The following is a 16,882-nucleotide window of genomic DNA, read 5'->3' as shown; positions in this document are numbered from 1 at the left end:
GGTTTTCAGTTTCTATCTTTCACTTACCTTCTATTTCATTCTTTAATAACAGAAGCGCTTTTTCCTTCTTGTGGGTTACCGCTGGTGTTTTCGCCTTGTTTAAAATAATAGGATTGTTTTTAACAAAATTATAACAATCATCTATTCGTTCCTCATCACTAAAGTCGTCACTTGTCGACATTTTTGTTTTTTTTTTTTGGATATTTTATGTATTTTGTGGATAAGCATAAACTTATCAAAATAAGTATTTACTTATAAGTATTAGCATCTTTTCATTAATATGGAAATAAGTATTTATTTTTTTTCACTACTAGCCTCAGAAGACTTCATTATATATCGTGTTTGATGCTTGAGAAATTACTGTTCTCCACCTTACCCAATAATGGATTTTTCTCTCCTACTAGTAGATAATGAAAATAATTGACAGTATTGCCATGGTTACCTTAGAATGTCGTAGTTGAGGTGTTTACTTGACATTAAGCTGCCACATTTTATACATTGTTTATTAATGACAGATGATGTAGAACTGGGAAGCTGAAATTTCTTGCGAAATCTTAAATTTGCCGCCTGGACCACACTCCAGCAAGAATGCCACCAGAGCAATCATGAAAAATCTATTGCAGTTATTCTTACGAGCACGCGACATTTTTAACCTCTAATTTGTGTAATCTGTTAAGAAGTAGTATTTTTATAATAAATAATGAAAATGTTAATGTAGAAATAATATTGTGTTATTCGAAAGACAAATGTTTATTAAAAAATTGAGAATAATAAGTATTAACAACAAAGTAACTAAAGATTAACACCTCAACTATAATTATTTGAAATAATAGTTAATTGTGCAGTTGTGGCACGTCATATTGATTCCCGATGTATTGCGATTGGAGGTAAAGTTCTCCACCGGTATAGTTATTTCACTGTTTGTAGCAGCATGTGTGGAAGTAGATGGCATTTCACTACACACTTCTTCACTCCTCTCACATAAAATATTGGAAGAGCTAGGAGCAGGTAGGTTAATGTGATGAGGTGTTCCCTGAATTATATTTGCAATTCTTCTTTTGTCAGTGAGAGACTCCTCAACATACCCTTCAGCAACCATTGAGCTTTTCCAGCCCCCATGGCGTTTGAGTGATAATATGTCCCCACCCATATCAGCCAAAATAGTCGCTGATGTTCGCCTCAATGTATGGCCAGTAAATTCGTCGACATTTGGCAGTTGTAGGTATTGAGCTATTTTATAAGGTGTCTTGCTTATCGTATTATGTCCCATGTTTTGTCTAGTCGGTTTTCCACCTCTAAACCCAATGAAAAGCCTTGCCATATCAGGAGACGGCCTTTTTGTCAAGTATTTTTTAACCACATCAATCCAGGTGGGCTCCATAATGACAAATTTTCGAGAAGATTTTGTTTTTGTTTGAGGGATATTTATGACTATCATATCCTCTCGTGTATCTACATCTGTCATTTTCATGTTGCAGAGCTCATCTGTCCGACAAGCTCCTGCAATTCCTATAATGAGAATAACCTGGAAGCAAATGTAATTTGGCGTTTTTTAAAATCTCATTGTCAATTAACAGAATTACCTTAGACGAAAGAAAAATTTCATCAGGTGCTTCTAAAATAAATTTTGTGATTTGATGCTTCTCAAAAACAGCCGCCTTTTTGGGTGTGTAGGAATCATTTTTGCGTTTGAGAAAAGCAATTACTTTATAATATTTTGAAATATCCACATTTTCTTTTAATTTAAGAGTTTGTTTTAACATAGAAAATGTGGCCCATAGACTGGAAGCTTTTTTGTTTTTAGCTTTTTCTTCCATATAAACAAGAAGGACATTTTCTGACACTTTGGCCACTTTTTTAATTTTGCACCAATCTTTGAATTGTGCGTAAACTTTTAAGTAGAACTCTTTTGATTTTTGTGGCAGTAATTGATCACACTGCACGTTACTTGCTTCTTTTCGGATTTCTGGCGGGGTGCACACACTAGTATCTTCGTCGCTAGTCGACATTTTGCTCTTTATTAAGATTTTTGGTTTAATGTCATTTTTATTCATTTGTTTTCACAGGCTATTTGATTTTCATGGATATCTTAAATTCGTTCCGACTTTTATACATTGTCATTAAAGAAAAGTTAAACAAATGTGCTAGTAGTGAAAAAAATAATATATAAACCACGGGAGAGAACCATTTTATAGCCTCGCTTTCATTATTACCCTCGACGCTACGCGTCTCGGGTATAATTCAGCTCGGCTATAAAAATTGTTTTCTCTCCCTTGGTATATAATTACTATTAGAACTTCCTGGTGCTTATAATAAATGCTAATACTAACAAGTATTTACTTATAAGCATTTACTTATTTTTATTAATACTACCCATTAATGTATAAAAAAATGAATGTAGTTTTAGTATAGGTAATTATAAACGGCTTTTAGTAGCTGCATACTGCCGATTTTTCCAACTCGTGTAATAAGGTCAGTACAGATGTACGTTTTATGTGAAAAATGTCAATTTTACGATATAAAATTACGTGTAGCACAAAAACTAAACTACATAAAAAACTGCCATAAGTGCACACATCTTTATTAAAAAAGTTTTTTGGTTGTTGACTAGTGTAATCTGATACTAATTTAGGTTCAAATTGAACACAGAAAATACACAATGTCTTCTGTAATAGTTAAATCAAATGTGAAGTTAGTAAATTACAGTGACTCCAGTGACGATAGCGACAGTAACAAGGAAAATCAGGGCGACGGTACTATGTTCCCAATCCCAAGTAACGTGCATAATTCAGAAGTAATTTATTATCGTTGTTAAACATTTTAGTTTACAGTTCAGGATTTTTAATTTTAGTTGCAACAAAACAGTCATAATAATGAAGGTAATACGAAATCTAGAAAACGCAAAAGAAACCCCAGTTGTTGGAAGCGAAACATTAAAAAATTTAAAGTTAACCACGGACTGTCATATGAATCCGCACCTGAACAAAATTTCAACGAGATTCATAAAAATACTCGTGTTAAGATTGAGTGCTGTAACGGTGTTCTTAAAATGAGATTTCGTTGTCTTTTAAAGCACAGGGTTCTTCATTATACTCCACCAGTATGTTGCAAAATAATTAATGCTTGTGCTGTGCTTCACAATCTGTGCATCGAGCATAATGTACCCGAACCAAATGAACCACTTGATGCTGAAGTGGACATTGGTGTCGCTGACAATGGAATTGAAGAAAATGAAGAGATACAAAATCAAAATATTTGTAGAAGAATAAACCCTGACCTAGCAGATGGCAAAAGAAAAAGACTAGAAATCGCTAGACGTTTTATGCGGCGAACTTAAATTATTACATCATTTTGCTTCTTCACGTCTATATTTATTTTAGTTTGATGTTAAGTTTAGGTTAATAAAAAGGCTCTTGTTATTTCGTTATAAGTTAGTGTTATGGTATTAAATACTCCATAAACTATATAACTCATTTATTTAACTAACAAATCTTAATATTCTTGATTACAGTTCTGTACAATGCTCTCTATCTCTAACTTAAAACTTCTTCTCCCCACCATCTCGTGACACGTACGCCACCCACACTACATCTCTGTGTGGCATCAAATCTATTCCTATGACATCCCCCTTTCTATATAAAAAAATAACTACAACTACTTATATCTATTTACAATTTATACATAGTAGTCGCGAAACCTTAATGGTGCTCGCCTGTTCCGCTGAGGTCTTTGGTTGACCTTGGGTTGCGCTATGGTTGCTTGAGGACTATTACTCACGGTTTCAGTTTCAGGTACATGAGCTGGAACCGATTGCGTGTCCTCCCAAACTAAATTGTCTTCTAGCAGTTGGTCAAATAGCCTGTTTTGATCACCTGCTTGTACATTAGTTTGAAAAGTGTTCCTATCTACCCGTTTTAAATACTTTCTATTTCGGACTAATACATTGCCATTACTACGAAATTTAACATGGTACGCTCTTGGCCTGTAACTATCTTGTTTTATAATCTCACCAGGCTCCCACCGCTTGGTAACTGGATCCTGCACCACCACCTTATCACCACATTTTAATTCTGACATTGCTTTCTTGGACTTGTTGTAATAGTATTTCTGAGTTTGTTTCTGACTGCAAAGATTTTGATGGTGTTGCTTTATACTATGTTTGGGTATTAGGAGTGACTGTTTAATAGGTACTAATCCTTTGATTTTACGACCAAACAACAATTCTGCTGGGGATGGTAAATGATTGCTAATTGGTGTGTTCCTGTATTCTAGTAGCGTTAGATAAAGATCTTTACCATCATGCAAATTTTTTAAAAATAACTTCTTTATTGTTTGTATGTGCCTTTCAACTAGCCCGTTAGATTGTGGATATTTGGGCGAACTTGTCTTGTGCAAAATTTCCCAATCTTTTAAAAATTTCTGAAAATGGTTGTTAATAAACTGTGAGCCATTATCCGAAAACAAAATGTCTGGCTTCCCATGTCTAGCAAAAATTGACTTGACTTCATTAATTACACGCTTAGATGTAGTATTTCTTTGCATGCATATGACTTCCGGGTATTTTGTAAATTCATCTACAACTAATAAGTAATCTTCGTTATCAAAATAGAACATGTCAGCTGAAACATTCTGCCATGGTCTGGTTGGCACACTTTTTTCCCACAGTGTTTCTCTCTGATTCGATTTACTGTATTTGAGACATGCAGAACAATTTTTTATTTTGTCAGTTATTTGTGTGATCATTAATGGCCAATACACTAATTCACGAGCTTTATTACATGTTTTTTCTATTCCTAAATGCACATAATGCAGTTTCTCAATAATTTCTTTACGCATGGATTTAGGAATCACGATCTGATCATTCTTAAATATTAAATCCGTCATTACTGTTAATTCGTGTCGAAACTTATAGTATGGTTTAATTACATCCGGTATTTTTCCTTTCCCTGTCGGCCATCCGTCTATAATGAATTCTTTCAGTATTTGTAACTCAAAATCTTTGGCTGTTTCATTTCGCAACGTTTCAAACTTCTCTGGGCTAATTTCCGCATATTTAATAAAGTTGACTTGTAACTCTACGTTATTTTCTATGACTTCAAAATTCTTATCATCATAATGGGTTCTAGACAGTGTGTCTGCAAAGTATAATTTAGCACCAGACTTATATTTTACAACTAGATCGTACATTTGCAAAGTTATTCTCAATCTTTGGATTCTTAGAGGACATTTATTTAGTGGTTTTTTGAAAATCGTTTCTAGTGGTCTATGATCGCTTTCTACCACAAAAGATTTCCCATATAGATATTGGTGGAACCTTTGACATCCAAAGGCTATTGCCAATGTTTCTTTTTCTATTTGGGCATAGTTTTGCTGAGTTTCATTTAAGGACTTGGAAGCATAAGCGATTGGAGATCCATCCTGTAATATTACTGCCCCTAATCCATCTTTACTGCTATCTACTGACAGTACAATCTCTTTTTTATTATCATAAAATTGTAATACTGGAGTACTAGTTAGGATATCTTTCAAACTATTAAAATCTTGTTCATGCGTCTCATTCCAATCAAAATGGGTATCCTTTCTAAGCAATTGACGTAAATTACTAGTTTTTTGAGTCAAATTCGGAATGAATTTCGCGACATAGGTTATCATACCTAAAAATCGAGACAATTCTTTACAATTTTTCGGAGGTTTTATTTGTTTAATTGCTTCTGTTTTACTCGGATCAACTCTGATTCCATCTCGACTAAGTATGTGTCCCACATATTTTATTTCTTTCTGATTAAATTTACTCTTACTTTTGTTAAATTTAACTCCAAACTCTCTAGCTCTTTCTAAAACTAACTTGAGAATTTTATCATGTTCCCTTTCATCTTTAGCATATAAAATTATATCATCAATGTAGATTTTAATATTGGGTATACCCTGAAAAATTTCCGTGAACGTGCGGTGAAATATCTCTGGAGCGTTGGATATTCCATAGGGAAGACGTAAAAATTTAAACCTGCCAAATGGGGTTGCAAATGTTGTCAATTTAGATGCTTGTTCAGTCAAAGTGATTTGCCAAAATCCTTTGTTTGCATCTAGAGTTGAAAATATTTTTGAACCTGACATATCACTTGTAACTTCTTCAAATGTCGGTATTTCATAGTGCTCTCTGGCCAACGCATTGTTAAGATTTTGTGGATCTAGACAAATACGAACTTCGTTGTCTGGCTTATTTACAAGTACAATAGGATGAACATATTCAGTCGGTTCACGAACTTCCACAATTACTTCGTCTTTGATCATTCTCTTTAATGTATTTTCTAGCTTATCCATGAGTCTAAAAGGTACTTTCCTGCAAGGTACTATTTTCGGCTCATAATTACTTTTTAATGTGAAATCGCATGGGTTCTTTTTAATTTGACCTAAACCCTCAAACACGTCACTATATTCTGACAATAATACCGATTTATTAACTTCCACGTTATTTACAGTCGAATGTGTTTGTATTCTTTTAACTAAATTAAGCTCAATGAGTGCTGAAAGCCCTAAAATTGCACTTGACTTTGTTTCTACTACTACAAATTCAAGAGTGTAGCTTTGACCCTGGTGAACAATTGTCAGATTACAAGATCCAAATACCTGTAGTGGAAACCCGTCATAATTATTTATGCTAACATTCACTTTACTCAGTGGACAATTTATGTTATTTCTATCAAACAAATATTTCGGTATTACATTTACCTGAGCACCAGTATCAAGTTTAAAGTTAATTTCACAGTCAAATTCTTTAATACCAAGCTTTTGATACCAGTCTCTAGGTTTTTGATACTGCTCCTGTAAAGAATCAATTACATAACTGTAAGAACTAGCAGTTTTAGAATTATCTACTACATGCACACTCCTATGTACCGAGTTTGCTGTGTCTCCCATTTTAGACTTGCACATCCGCGCAAAATGACCTGTTTTATTGCACTTTTTACACTGTTTACCTGAGGCTGGGCATTCCTCACGACGTGGTTGGTGTTGGCGACCACATCGATAACAGTCCACAGTTGTCCTATTTCCATTCTGATGCTCCTTTTTACCCTGGTAGCTGACCCGTTGATGTCCCCATTGGATTTGACCTTTCCTTGAATTTCCTAAATTTCCCCATTCTTGTTTTGTTGCAGACGGTGTTTTTCTATTTACTTTCACCTCTTCCACCATTTTTTGTGGAGTTTCTGACATCTTCTTCATATGTTGTTCCGTTACTTCTGCTGCTCTACCAATTTCAATAGCTTTTCCAAGAGTCAGATTCTTCTCCCTTAGCAGTCTGTCTTTTACTCTTGCATCTGTGACTCCACACACTATCCTATCTCGCAGCATTTCCTGCTTAAATTCTCCAAATGCACAGTCTGCAGCTATTCTTTTTAGATCTGTTACAAACGTATCAAATGGTTCTTCCTTTTCCTGTACTCTGTTATAAAATTTATTTCTCTCGACACTCGGGTTTACTTTTGGCACAAAATACTCCTCAAATTTGGCTATAACCTTCTTTATGTCCTTTCGCTCGTCGTCCTCTTCAAATTCGAACGTCTCAAAAATCTCTCGTGCCTCTTCGCCTACAATATGTAAAAAAGTGGCTACTGCAACTGAGTCACCTTTTGCGTAACATCCGGTGGCTTCCGCATATATTTCGAAATTGCTTCTAAATCTCTTCCAATTTGCAGGAATGTTCCCCTCAAATTTCATAGCCTGTGGTTGCTTCAAAAACTCCATTTTGTCAATGCCTTTTTTTCACGTGTTCTGTGCTGCTTAACCTCAATCTTTCCACGCGCTTTCCTTTCTTCCCTGGATTACTTGCTTGGGCGGGCTTACTTGTTCCCTTTATTCACCCACACTATTTTGATTTCTGACTGCGCCATGTTATGGTATTAAATACTCCATAAACTATATAACTCATTTATTTAACTAACAAATCTTAATATTCTTGATTACAGTTCTGTACAATGCTCTCTATCTCTAACTTAAAACTTCTTCTCCCCACCATCTCGTGACACGTACGCCACCCACACTACATCTCTGTGTGGCATCAAATCTATTCCTATGACAGTTAGATTTATTAATTTATTGATAGGAAACAAGGCAGTAACAAAAAAACACAATAACTAAACAATATTTCAACATTAAAACCTATTTTGGGACAAATTTGTCAAAGCATGTGCTATCTTTTCTATAGCTTCCACCTTTCTTACTTCTAAATCATGCCGCTTGTTTAAACATTCAATTTTCATTTTATAATAAGCTTCTTTCATTGTTAATTTCTTAACCAAATTCTCATTGTATGCTTGTGTTGCACTTGCGGAATTCATTAACTGTGTTACCCGTTTTGGAATTTTTTTCAATTTTTTATTGCTTGAAACGGATTTCGATACAAAAGATACAGTTTCGTTGATGGAATCTGTTGGTGGAGAAGTAGAAGTTGAAGGTTCGTCCAAGCCTGCCGCCCATGGAATTTCTTCATCCGCTTCTAAAACCATCTCAGCAGACGAGGTAGCAGCCGAATGGTGAAACGACACATCCGACTCCATAATTTCATTGTGCCCTTCTATTGACACGGGCTTAATAATTTGGAGGATATCCTCTTCAATGCTGGAGAAGGCTTGACTCTGACTGGGACCACCACCTGTTTTTCTGAACTCTTTTTTATTAGCTCCTTCTTTACATTTTGTCCTGGATTCTAAATCGTGCCAGCATTTTCGCCAACCTTGTCCATTTTTATGGGCACCAGAAATGGCATTCAATAATTCGGCAATATGGTCCCATTCATTTTGCCCATCTCTGTATGTATACTTGCTGGAATGTTTTCCACTTATTAACTCCTCCCGAGATTTTACACACTCTACCAACATCTTCACTTGTTTTTCGGAGCATTTTGCTCCCCTTTTATTATTCTGTTTATCCATTTATATTTATTAAACACGATACAAATAATTAAAAAAAATTATTGAATTGTCACTCCTATGTGTCACCTCTTGTGGTTCCTAGGACACGGGTAAAATTTAAACATTTTTACAATGTTGTCAATGTTTGCTCTGCGCTAAACAGCGAATGTTCGTTACGGCGTAACGAATATTCTCCAGAATAGATTTTTTGTAAAGTGTTCGCTATATTTTAATCGCTATATAACGTATGCGGTATTTAACGCATAAAGTCAAGAATAGCACCCCAGGTTCTGTACATGATAGTAGAATTGTTATGCCGTTGCTCCTTGGTTGATAACTCCATACAGAAACCCAAGAAACCAGGTTGAAATACACTTTAATAACATCCACAAAAGAAATAAGAGTGATTATCGAAAGATGTTTCGGTCAAGTAAAAAAACGATTTCCAATTTTGGTGAATGACATTAGGGTTAGTTTGTCTAGAATACCAAAATTAGTAGTTTCTTGTTTTGTTCTGTAAAACGGTTTCTAAATTTTTAAATGATATAAACGATTTTCCTGATATTACTCTTGAAGAAGATGATGAAATTGTAGACCACGAAAACCACAATCAAATTCAAGGAATCCAACGCAGAAATGAATTGGCTCAAATTTTGTATACCCAAAGATAAAAGACATCTTTTTACTTACATATTTATTTTATTAAAACAGAAAAACAACAGAAAAAACTCTTCTAACTATGTACAAAATTATTCCCTTTCTCTTTTATTTTCAATTTCGTTATGCTGCATTTTTATTAATTTTAACTGTTCCAATAGCACTAGCCTTTGTAACTCGGTAAACGATAAACCTCTAGTTTCATCCGTTTCTGCGACTAGTTCTGTTGATGAACATTTCTTTTTGGTGGCAGTGGCAAAGTAGTTCTGTGGACGGAATTTAGTTCCACTACCTCCACTTCTTTCGAAGTTCCGGCTGCTATGGCACCTGATAACGGTATTGTTATAAATTTTTGCACACATCATCTAAGTAATAACGTCAATAAAACGCTAACACTGGAATTCGATAAACCGTGGGATTTTTTATTACTGCCGTTTATTAATTTTAATAAGGTTTCCTCCCAGAATTTAACCACGATTTTTTTATTTCCGGTCCTACTCATATCTGTTTTCTTTTTTATTTCCGCCTTCATATTGTTAATTTTTTAATATTTTTTCTTGGGTGAGTTGTTCCCCAAAATTCTTTAGGTAAGCGTCTGAAAATTCATTTTTTGTACGACCATTGCTTTTTCGATCATTTACCGTATAGGTTTCCATAGCAGTAAGTTCCGTTTACGGGTTGCTACGACTAACAACTAAGAGGCGAACGGTAAGTAAATTACTTCAATCATGCATTCAAGATTTTTTTTATTTTAAATTCCATGCGTGTTCAACTTCGACATTTTCGCTTTTAGAATCACTCATGATTGATAATCACTCGCGGTCAAAATGGAAACTGATTTTTAAAATTGTTGTTTATATTAATCGAAACCATAGTAACAAATTTTAAATTAAAAAACGACCTTGTTGATGTTTGATATAAATTCTTTCAATTTATGAATTTGATAAAAAGACGCAAATCTTTTGATGGTCGTACAAAAAATAGTATAAGCATCACGAACGTTAAGGGGGTTTACTGGTCTCAGAGAGTCGCTTCGCTCCGTCTCCAAACTTTTGCCTTCGACCAGTAAACACCCCTTACCGTTCTTAATACTTAATATACTATAAAGTTTCCTTCTTTTGCACTCTTATCGCTCGAGTTCGCAACTTAGGCGGTAATTCACGAATGTTGCTTTGCAAATACTTATCGGGCCTGCAATTTCCAGGCTACTTACAATAAGGTATCGGGGTTCTCGATAAACGAATTCACGAAAAAATTGCAACGTTCAGGCACGGTTTCGGAATAATTATCCCAGCTTGCAGATCGAGCAGCAACTGATAAACATTTAGGGGGGAATTCATTTGCAAACAACTTATAAGCGGATACCGACATTTCGATAAAGTAATTCACGAAACAATTGCAACTTACCAGCAAGCTTTACGGACCTTATCATACCGATTACTGTATATCCATGCAAACCAGATAAATAAAATTTCAAACAACGACAAAGTTATGACGGTTATACAGTGCCAAATGCAATAAATTATAAAAAAAATGGGTCATGGAGTGAAAAAAGACGGCGAAAGGAGAAAATGGAACCCGAATTTTACGTCCCCAGAAATAGTAATTGAAATATTTGCTGAAGTAGAGGCTTGGAAAACGTATCTATTCGGTGAGCTCAAGGGGCCTATCTTTACACAAGCGACTCGAGATCGTGCATGGACAGCTGTTGCAGAAAAAGTAAACGCTGTGTCGCCCGTGCTTAGATCTATACAAGACCTGAAAAATAAATTTGCCGATTTAAAAACACGCACAAAATAAAAGGCGAATCAGTTATGTGGCGAGGTACGGAAAACTGGGGGTGGCCAGAACCCAGTGGCCAAATTGACAAATTCGGAAGAACTGTTTTGTTCTTTTATAAAAAAAGAAAGCATTGAAGGTAAAAAAAATATTGTATGAATGAATTTTATAATTTACATTTTTCTAGGCATCAAAAAAGACTTTGATATAGGAGTTCCCTCAAGGTCTTCTTACGCGTCGGAGTCAATTGAATACACGCAATCGTATTCAACTCACAGTGAAGACCTTGGAGATACAAACTATCAGTTTGAACTTATTGCACCACCATCACTGTTCACAACACCACTTACGACAGATACGGAAGAACGTAAGAGAGATTTGGAATGTGATGCTAAAATTATTATCGCATAATTTCTATACAGAAGAAGTGGTTGCGTCAGCAATTACACCAAAGCAACGCACAACTTAAAAAAAATTATAGATGTACATATTCGATATTAATGTTAATTAAAAGTTTCTTTTTGCTATAAATTGTCCATAATTTTTGGCAAATAATATTTCAACGCGTAAATCTATCTCTTATTAACACATTACGAGCGTTAACGTCGTACATGTCTTGGTCTGGGGCTCAATATCCATGGGTTCTCCTTGATGAACACAAACATTGTGCAGTACACAACACGCAATGATTATAGAACAAACTCGCTCTGGACTATATGCAAGGGCACCACCTGTCATTGATAGGCAGCGAAAGCGAGATTTTAGAGCCCCATTGCAATGTTCAATAGGATTTCTTGGAACTATATGTACAGCATTATAAAGTTCCTCTGCTTGTGTTCTAGGATTTGCTACTGGTGTCATCAACCAGTTTTCCTGAGGGTAGCCAGAGTCACCTAAAAACAATGCTTTCAACATACTTTTTTCAACTATTATGATCGTCATTTCCCCAGTAACATTTTATATGTAATCAATATTGAAGTTCTAACATTTAAATAATATGGGTAACGACAGATTTTTTTTTTAAAAATCAATATTGGTTTTAAATATTGAATATATATTTATTTTCAATGTTTAATACTTATTTAGTTCAGAACATTTAATAAATGTTCTTCATATGAAAGGGGGTATGGATATAAAAAAAACTTGTATGGAATACAATATAATATTTATTAAATACAAAAATACATTGTCACTGGAAATAACAGTGTATTTGAAACGTTGCGGCAATATTTATACATTTAAAAATTATTTGTCCTCGAACCAATTCGTTGAAAATTTGTACCGGGTGATTTTTTTTTAATTTCTGCTTTTTTTTCAGTTTCACTGCTTATGTCAGCAGTGAAACTGAAACTGCTGGCATAAGCTTCATGGGCAGAAATTTTAAAAATCACCTGATGTGAAACACAATATAAATTTTTTAAACATAAAAATACACTGCCAACTTACAATGAAATACAAATACATTGTCAATGGAAATAACAATGTTCTGCTACATTTCAATCGTTATACAGAAATATTTATTTAATAATTATTTGCTCTATAACCGATTCATTGAAAAGCGATATAATTAATTAAAATAAAAAAAATCATACCTCATGTTTTTTTCGATGAGAATTCACTCTTGCCTTTGTCTGCGCTTAATGAGGTCCTACCATTTTTTAAATTTCAGCAGTTGTGGCGTTTTTGTGACGTTTCCGTGTGGTACCTACAATTAAATTAACTTACAAATTTCGTAATTTTTAAGAAATCACATAACTTTACATATTGTAGCCTTGTTAATTGTGAGTTCACTAAAAGAGAGCTTATTTTTTCCTTCCCCTGAAAACTTGAAAGCAATTTGGTTCATTATTAATAATTTCTTCAAAATTGCATAGGTACCTACATGTTTTTTTACATCTTCTCTTCCTGGAAAATAAACATTATTATCAGTCTGAAACTAACTAGTTTATAAATACTAGGAGTTAATAATAAGAATAATAAATGCTTACCAATTCATTCAATTTCTGCGTATCTCCCGCAATTTCTAACTGGATTTCTTCTTTTTTTTTGGTTGCGCCCCGACATTCATCATTTTGTTTCTACATTCATAATGTGCTTATATTCAGGAATATTAAACCTCTTAAATATACTTACGTGTTGAGAAATTGCATTTTCTGCATTGCTTGTAGAAGTGAGGTTATGTAGAATTAGTACTGTTTTCTTGACAAAACGGTATTTACTACACTATTCTGAATTTATCGCAGTACCGATAATCACAATTCACAATAGAACAAACACCATGAATTTACAGAAAATACTTTTTGAACCACCAACAACAACAGAAAATATGTATATGTTGCACATTGCGCAAACGCGTTCCAGCAGAGCAAGCGCAAATTTAAGTAAGTTTTACAAAAATGATGAATAAAATTATTATTTTTTGTTCGCAAAAATAAAAAAAATATTACTTTTTAATGAGCAATTAATAGTGTGCAACACGATATTTCGAATAGTGTCAATTTCACAATAGCTGGTATTTTTTCAAATCAATTTTTAATATTGCTCCGATAAAAACCCTATGACATAAATTACCTACAAGTTGTCCCAACATGGTACTTTTTTTTCATTTTTGTTGTTCGGTATCTTGATAAAAAGACATTTCATAAATATGTAATATATGTTGAAATTCATATATAAATTTATAAATATAAAATGAATATTATATAAATATTTGTAATATCTAATCAACATTTAATATTATATCAATCTTATATAAATATTAGAAAAATATTGCTTGCTACTGGGGTTACCTATGAGCCATCCAGCAGGAAATACTCCTTCTAAAAACGCAGTTCTTAACGCACTGTTTCGCCATATATATGCATCGTGATTGGCTCCAGGATACGCGGCCAACACATTAAAAATTCTTAAGTCGGGCCCACAAACGAGTTGTTCGTTAATACTGTCCTGAAGGAAGCTACTCTCCCAGACCCCTACAAGGCCGCCGTCCATCACAGGTACACTTTAATTTTCCAGTCTTGCCACATTTTGCATGTAAGGATTACGAAAAAACACGGATTTCTGTCCTCTTACAGGCCTTTGTTTTTTTCCTTCTTCTTTTTGGCATTGGTTGTTTTCCCGATATCGCCGGTTCTGGTTGCCTGTTCGGCCCCAGGATTTTTACTCGCTTGACGAAGTGCTGGTCGACAGTGTCGCCTTCTGGTGCAGACGCGAAATCCCGGGCGTTCTCTAGCACCGCCCGAACTTTTGCTGAGGTGCTATTGTCTGAGGGATAAATTGAATCAAGCCGCCCTGGCTGTCCTTTCCCGGAATGACCTTTCACCACTGGGTTTAAAAATGCCAATTTGTACTATATTGAGCAGTGGGAAAAGAAGACTATAAAGAAGCGGAATACGATAATGATGAACTTTTGGCAATGGTAGATGAAGCTATTGTAAATTCTGAAAATGAAGAAGAATACACAACAGAAGAGAACCCACAAATACACATTCTGATGCCCCAAAAGCTTTTGAAACTGGTCTCAAATATGTAGAACAACAAGAAAACGCAAATCCTTTAGATATTCTTCTAATGCGAAGTTGGATGCGATTTGCTGCTCAAAATAGAATAACAAAATCAAGACAACTATCGACTACTTTTTTTTTCAATTTGTAATTTACTACATATGTACATTGTGCATTGTAGATGCACCCACAAAAACTTATATAATTTTAATAAAACTTTGATAAACATGAAAATATATTCTTTGAATAATAAATTACTGTAATAATGAATAAAATGTAATTACATTTGAAATATCCCATTATCCGATCTTTTCGATTATTCGAAAGAGGGCTGGTCCCGACGATTTCGGATAATCGGGGTTCTACTGTATTACCTTTTAAATAGTCCAAAATATCCACGTTTACTTAACCCTAAACATTTAAAACCACAACAGTCTTGTAAACTTTAACACTGGCTACAACAAACACTTAACCTAAAACTGAAAACATGAAACTAACAAACACTAAATGAACCGCTGCAAAAACACCTATCACAAACAACGAAAGAAAGTACATATTAATTCATTTCACTGCCAAACCACTCAAATTTTTACACCCTATTCTAAAAACACCAATTTAACAATACCGGTACTTGCATACTTCACAGAGGATTACCTGAAAGAGCGGCCATTTGCCGATCAGTAGTGACGCCCCCAAGGGTCACTTTTTTCGCGTATATATCCCACTACCTGTACTATTATTAAGACTTGTGTTTTTACGGTTGATTTGGATACCAAACATGAACGGAACCGGGGATATTTAATAAATATTTAAATTCAACTTTTGCCACTACATTTGCCTCGAACGTATGTCGTACAGTGGTTGATACTGCCATGGACTTCCCCCTGCACTTATATAAACGGCATGATACATAAAGGAAATCTCATATTTGCAAATGTTTCCAATCAATTGCCAAATTTTGATTTAAGAATCATCGTCAATCCCAAGCTTTTTTCTTTTCCTACATTTTTGCTAGAAAAGGAAAAACTTACCATTCTTGATTAAACCTTTTGTGTACAAGTAAAAATCACTTTCATTTTAGTACGAGCTGGGTTTGAAAAACTGTAGTGGATGTTGTAGCCAATTCGCGCATACATTTGCTCTTTGGCAGGCTCAGGGGCATGACGGTGTTCCGTGGTTGGTCTTTTGAAATTCTCTCCAACTATTAGCCTGCCGTTGCACCCTTTGTTGGTACAACGCCACTACACTGTGCTGAGGTTCACTTTGCCTCTTCTATATCTATACCCCTATGGAAGAGAATTTTCCCCCCTTTCTGCGATTTTGACATTTTATTGTGTGTGACAAAACAGTAAATATCTTTATGACGAATGTCACAAAAGCTCAGATAACTGCCCAATAGGTAATAATGCTTTCTCGATAACTTCTTTTCTGTGTACAAACACTTTATGTACAGAACTGGGCATGGATGTAAATTAATGAATAGTTTTGCTGTGTTAATAGAAAATTTTTCGAAAAGTTCCAAATTAATGTCGTAACCACTAGAGACTACCTATAGGATGATATAAAAATGTTTCATTAATGTCCCGTCAAAGCCTGTTATGTTCGCCGAAACTTGAAAATTCGCAAAAAAGCGTCGAGCAGTGTTGCTGTCATTGGAACTTCCAAACCCAGGCTTTGGCTTGTCAACTATTAATCCCAACTGCAGGCGAAATTCACGTTGAAGCTCCCTTTTTCTCTCGCCTACTGCTTTTTTCTCTTCAGCATTTCGTGCTTGCCATTTTTTAATGGAAATTTCGTAAGATAAATGCGAAGAACCTGATCCATGCATGTAGAGCGGATAGTCCAAATCTCAGAGTTTCTTTCAAAATAGGTTTTTTAAAATCTTATCAAGGTCATTAAAATCTTTACTAGTTGCTCCACATAAATAACAACGCTGCGATGACTTTAGGCCTGTTAGATTCATAATATAAGATATTTTAAAATTATTTTCGTTAAAGGTACTTTCAAATGGTAAAAGTTTATTTATTTGGT

At 34.6% G+C, this 16,882-nt stretch overlaps 3 protein-coding genes and 1 long non-coding RNA gene across 4 annotated transcripts in view; 1 reads left to right on the top strand and 3 right to left on the bottom strand.

The window, feature by feature from the left end:
* LOC135129932 (uncharacterized) overlaps window positions 1–16,882 on the top strand; it is a 121,088-nt gene that overhangs the window by 84,774 nt on the left and 19,432 nt on the right. The gene's annotated exons all lie outside the window — the stretch shown is intronic.
* Window positions 818–1,775, bottom strand: LOC135130279 (uncharacterized). Its single transcript, XM_064057635.1, has 2 exons — window positions 1,584–1,775; window positions 818–1,525 (listed from the first exon to the last, which is right to left on the bottom strand). The coding sequence occupies exons 1-2, from the start codon at window positions 1,761–1,763 to the stop codon at window positions 818–820; spliced, it is 888 nt and encodes a 295-aa protein (XP_063913705.1). The 5' UTR covers window positions 1,764–1,775.
* On the bottom strand, window positions 8,079–9,144 carry LOC135130442 (uncharacterized). The gene has a single exon (XM_064057821.1). The coding sequence runs from the start codon at window positions 8,931–8,933 to the stop codon at window positions 8,154–8,156; it is 780 nt and encodes a 259-aa protein (XP_063913891.1). The 5' UTR covers window positions 8,934–9,144; the 3' UTR covers window positions 8,079–8,153.
* On the bottom strand, window positions 12,812–13,976 carry LOC135130328 (uncharacterized). The gene is made up of 4 exons (XR_010280731.1): window positions 13,482–13,976; window positions 13,337–13,426; window positions 13,110–13,253; window positions 12,812–13,053 (listed from the first exon to the last, which is right to left on the bottom strand). It is a non-coding gene; the product is annotated as an uncharacterized LOC135130328 (long non-coding RNA).

Source organism: Zophobas morio, unplaced genomic scaffold, assembly GCF_036711695.1.
Source record: "Zophobas morio isolate AGI-343-1 ecotype UQ-CSIRO unplaced genomic scaffold, CSIRO_AGI_Zmor_V1 ptg000017l, whole genome shotgun sequence".
Taxonomy (NCBI): Eukaryota; Metazoa; Arthropoda; class Insecta; order Coleoptera; family Tenebrionidae; genus Zophobas; species Zophobas morio.
The sequence above is the reverse complement of the archived record's forward strand: the minus strand, read 5'-3'. Positions and strand labels throughout refer to the sequence as shown.

Coding starts and splice junctions, on each gene's coding strand:
- LOC135130279 (XM_064057635.1), bottom strand. CDS start 1,763: ATGTTAAAACAAACTCTTAAATTAAAAGAAAATGTGGATATTTCAAAA. Junction 1,526..1,583: donor AAATTTTTCTTTCGTCTAAG/GTAATTCTGTTA, acceptor ATTTGCTTCCAG/GTTATTCTCATTATAGGAAT.
- LOC135130442 (XM_064057821.1), bottom strand. CDS start 8,933: ATGGATAAACAGAATAATAAAAGGGGAGCAAAATGCTCCGAAAAACAA.